Source organism: Gopherus flavomarginatus, chromosome 12 (assembly GCF_025201925.1).
Source record: "Gopherus flavomarginatus isolate rGopFla2 chromosome 12, rGopFla2.mat.asm, whole genome shotgun sequence".
Classification (NCBI taxonomy): domain Eukaryota; kingdom Metazoa; phylum Chordata; order Testudines; family Testudinidae; genus Gopherus; species Gopherus flavomarginatus.
The window spans coordinates 15,095,860-15,100,553 of NC_066628.1; the positions used below are offsets into that span (position 1 = coordinate 15,095,860).

The 4,694-nt window shown below is 39.8% G+C and overlaps 1 protein-coding gene across 1 annotated transcript; it reads right to left on the bottom strand.

Annotated features, from left to right (window-relative positions):
- Positions 1 to 2,105: 2,105 nt before the first annotated feature.
- Positions 2,106 to 3,062, bottom strand: LOC127032827 (olfactory receptor 14A16-like). Its single transcript, XM_050920435.1, has one exon. It carries the CDS (start codon positions 3,060 to 3,062, stop codon positions 2,106 to 2,108), a length of 957 nt encoding a protein of 318 aa, XP_050776392.1.
- Between the last annotated feature and the right edge of the window lie 1,632 nt (positions 3,063 to 4,694).

Here is a 4,694-nt window from a genome sequence, read left to right on the forward strand (position 1 = left end):
TTCCAATGCTCCAATTGCAGGGCTTTATTTGACTGAGAAAGGAGAGTAACTTGTATAGTGTAAGGGTCTGACACCACTTTGGTGTTAGCCTTAAGCCCTATCCATAACCCTGACCCATAACCAACAGGAATTTCAGTATACATTTCTCTTTAAACCTTTAACGGGGCCATTTGTGTTTAAAGTTTAGAATATGCTGAAGTGGCTGCAGAATCAGGGCCTTTATACAGAATATTCAAAGTGAATTTTAATTTCATAATCATGAGGTTTTGGACCAGATCCTCAGCTGGTGTAAATTCTCAGAGATCTATTGACTTCAACAGAACTATGACAATTTAAACCAGCTGAGAATTAGCCCCTTGATTTTTCAGGAATCCATGTGCGATACTTCCATTTATTCAGTGAAACAAAACATAGCATGTTTAAAATGTATCCAGTCAAAACATCTCAAAATCCAAACACCGAGTACTTTTGATGAGCTGTTTGTAAATGAGCGATGGAGTAAGATATAGTCATAAAAAATCTTTGCTAAATAAGGCTTAATAAGGACTTACAAGAAAATCATGATGTGGACAAAGACAATCATTAACAGGAAAAGAAGCACAATAGTTTTCATAGCTTTCTTGTTACCTAACTAGCTAGCGAGCATAATTCTCAATGAAATAGAGATCTATCATTCTGACTAAATTTGATTATGTGTTAGGAGAAGAAATGGTCCTATCCGTCTGTCTCTCTGTCTAATCCCATGATCTGATTTTGTCTGTCATATATGTAGTGTACAGAGCCATGCACAAAGATGGTATTCTAATACTAATAACTTCTGAGATCCTTTCTCAACTTGGAAGTGAGTAGATCTACATGGGATAGCATATGGAACACAAGATCAGTGCATGTGATGGGACTTTTCCACTTACACCAAGGCTAGAAGGAAATGACTCCAAACAAGTAACTTACAGCAGTGTTTATGTCACTACTATGTGGAACCCAGAGACTTTGGGCCAGAACCTCATCAGTATTAAATTGATGATGTAATGGGTCTAGTCTTCATTGGTGCTGGTCTAGATGAGTTGGGATATCAGACCCTTAGATTTCTGTCATACTGACTTTCTCCAGCGGTTTGTCAGCCAATGCTGGATCCTTGTGTATATAGGTTATTGGCCAAATCCTAATTTTTTTGAAGTGAGGGGCTAAACCTTAGTGACTTCAATGGAATCAAAATTTGGCCTCATTATCTCAAATTAGATTTTCTTTAGAAAACACTGGAACAAGTTTCTCTTCAAAACAGGCTTTGCACCATAGCAAGAATGACACAGTTCTTACATAGAGAAGATGGGTGAGGTAATATCTTTTATTGGACCATCTTCTGTTGGTGAGAGGGACAAGCTTTCAAGCTGCACGGAGCTCGTCTTCAGGTTAAAATAATAAAAAACAGCTTCCTGAGGCTCCTAACATGTCATTAATAATACAATAATATCCCAACAGTATATACATAATCAGTTCAGGAGGAACTTAGCCATGCAGAACCTTCTTTTGCATCCTTTTATGATTGTGGGGAGCAAAACTTCAGCTCACTCAGAAAATCCCATCAAAGAGATGACATAGGAGCACTCTCAAGAGAAGGCAAACATTGAAAATCCTGTCTAACCAAACACTCAGTATCTTTTCAGGCCTTTCCATCTGCAAACCCACCTGGAACAAAGAAACAAATAATAACAACAAACAACTAAACAAAAATAAACTAAAAATCCAACGAATAAAAATCCCCCAAAGAACAAATACATTGATACCTTAGTCTGAGTTACTATCCTGAAAAATAAGAAGAGCCAGAGAACTCAGTAGGGACTTTGCTGTGGCTACTGATTTTATGTGCAAGGTTATCACATTGAATGGTTATGACTGGCAGTGCATAGATAGATAGATAGATAGATTCTGATCTTAATTACATTGATGTAAACCTCTAGTAACTACTTTTTCGATATTTGTTTATCTGGATTTTTATTAGTGTAAATACCCAATTCTGCATTAACAGATTGTACAGTATTGTTTCATGAAGGTAATAATGTCATCAGCTGATTATATATATAAAGAAACACAGAATGTAACTGTGATCAGTGGAGAAATATAGACATTTTATTCTTGCTGAATATCCTCCAGCCTATCAGTTTACTGAGCACACCTTTCATTTCCTTGTTTCTCATGCTGTATATGACCGGATTCATCATTGGGGGCATTATGGAATAGAGAACAGCCACCAAGGGATTCAGATCTGAGGTTGAGTTGGAGGTGGGTTTCAGAAAGGCAAAGGTGCCAGTGAATAGGAATAAGGAGACCACAATGAGGTGAGGGAGGCAGGTGGAAAAGGCTTTATGCCGGCCTTGCTCAGAAGGGATTCTCAGCACCGTTTTGAAGATCTGAACATATGACACAGTTATAAAAGCAAAGCAGATTAAACCTAAAAGCACACCAAGAGAAATAACAACAACTTCACCGATGTTTGAGTCAGAGCAGGCGAGGTGGAGGAGCTGGGGGATTTCACAGAAGAATTGATCCACCATATTGCCTCCACAGAAGGATATCACAAATGTGTTCCCCGTGTGCAGCGCAGAATAGAGAATACCACTGATCCAGGCACTGGCTGCTATTTGGACACAAGCTCTCCTGTTCATCACCATCTCATAGTGAAGTGGCTGGCAGATGGCTATGTATCGGTCATATGCCATAATGGTCAGTATGGCCAAATGTGCTGAAGCAAAGAATACGAAAAAAAAGACTTGGACAACACATCCACGATAAGAAATCGATCTGGTGTTCATGAGGGAATTTGCCATGGATTTGGGGATGGTGACAGAGATGGAACTGAAGTCTAGGATGGACAGATTCATCAGGAAGAAGTACATGGGGGTGTGAAGATGGTGGTCCAGGGCTATGGCTGTGATGATGAGAAGGTTCCCCAGCAGGGATATCAAGTAAAGCACTAGAAATACAATAAAATGTAAAATCTGCAGTTCTCTAATGTCAGAGAATCCCAGGAGAAGGAATCCAGTCATGGTGGTTTGGTTGGACATTTTCTTCCTCGGTACGCTGTGTGATGGTTGTGCAGGGAATGAGAAGGACAATGGTCAGGATCAGAGTGACAGAGAGAATGGCCCTGTTTTTCCTTTCCCTAATATCTCATTATATGAATGTCAAAGGTGCACGGAACACATCACTTACAATGACTAGGTGTTGTTAGTGCTTCTTACCTCTCACAATCAATCAGTCACACTATCACACTACTGTAATCTCCTTTAAACTCAACAGAGCTTCATCACTTAACCAGATCTGAGGATTTGGCCCAAGGTGTAGCTTGATAAGCTGCACTATGAATGATGGAACAAAGCACACTCCAAATCCAACAATTTTGGCAAAGAAGGTCCCTCCACTGCGACCATCACCAAGCTCACAATTTAGGCATCAAACTAATAGACTAAAATGCCAACACAGCCTGATTCCCACTTTGTAGGGCAATATGACATAGACTCCTCCAGCACCTCAAGTAGTAGCTCATTTGTGATATTTCTACTTGAAGTTATGTGCCTAGACAGCCTGCTGCCTGCTTCCAAATTAATTTATGGCAAAAACCCACACCTGCACTTCTTCCTGTGTGTAACCATGGGCTAGCAGCATCCTTCCATCATTCCTATGTTTTATCATTTACTCTGTGTTGTGCAGTGCAGGGACACTTGGGCTCTATTCTTGTCTCTGCCAGTGACCTGATGTGTGCCCTTAACCCAGTTTTTTCCCCTCTTTCTGCCTCTGTTTCCCCTCCCTCCCTTTCTCTGCCATCTCTACTAGGACTGTAAGGGCTTTCAGAGAGGGGCAGTGGAGCAGATTGTTAAAGGTATTGAGGCACCTAGTGGGATTTTCAAAAGCATCTAGGCCCCCAAAACCCCTTGAAATCAATGAGTTTTAAGCTCCTAGATGATTCTGAAAGTCCCACTATGCACCTAAATACCTTTGAAAACATGGCCCTGTGTCTTACGCTATGTAAGTTCTGCAAATCCATTTACATCCTTTATATTTAGCGGGCAGCAGTGTGGAGCTAAACCAAGAGATCAGAGTTATACTTCCAGTGAGCTCCCATATGTCCTTGAATGATGGTAGGATAGACAGGTTTTGCCTGCCTGGTTCAACTCTAAACTGGGGTTTTAAGAGACTCGTCTGTATGAAATATTCTGTGTGCTGCCAGCTTTACTAGTTATTTAATTGTTACCACTACACAAGGATCCCTTTGAAAGAGAAATCACACAGCTGCAATAGAATAAATGGGTTTGAAATCAAGCTTTTATCAGGCAATATTAATGTTCTGACATTTATGTAAAATGTACGGTTGCTTGGAAATTTTCAGCTCTGTTTTTCTAAGAGATTGATTTTTCATCTAAAAAACACCACCATCAACAAAATCCTAGAATCTGTCTCCTTCCCTCTAACATTTTGGGATTCTTTTGTGAAGAAATTGACAACTCAAACTATTTTGATTATGTGATTAAAAAAATCCAGTTTTCAGGAGAAAGTTTTCATTTGCCAAAAACTGAGGGGAGAGGGAGGAAATGATTTGGGGGTTTCTGTGAAAAATCAAAGTTTTCCCAGAGGGTGGAAAAATTCCAATCAGCAGCAGGTATTTGATTAAACTGAGAGTAAAAGTCTTAATGAGTTCA

Bases quoted from the DNA above. Each gene is read 5' to 3' on its own strand.
- LOC127032827 (XM_050920435.1), bottom strand. From the start codon at position 3,062: ATGTCCAACCAAACCACCATGACTGGATTCCTTCTCCTGGGATTCTCT.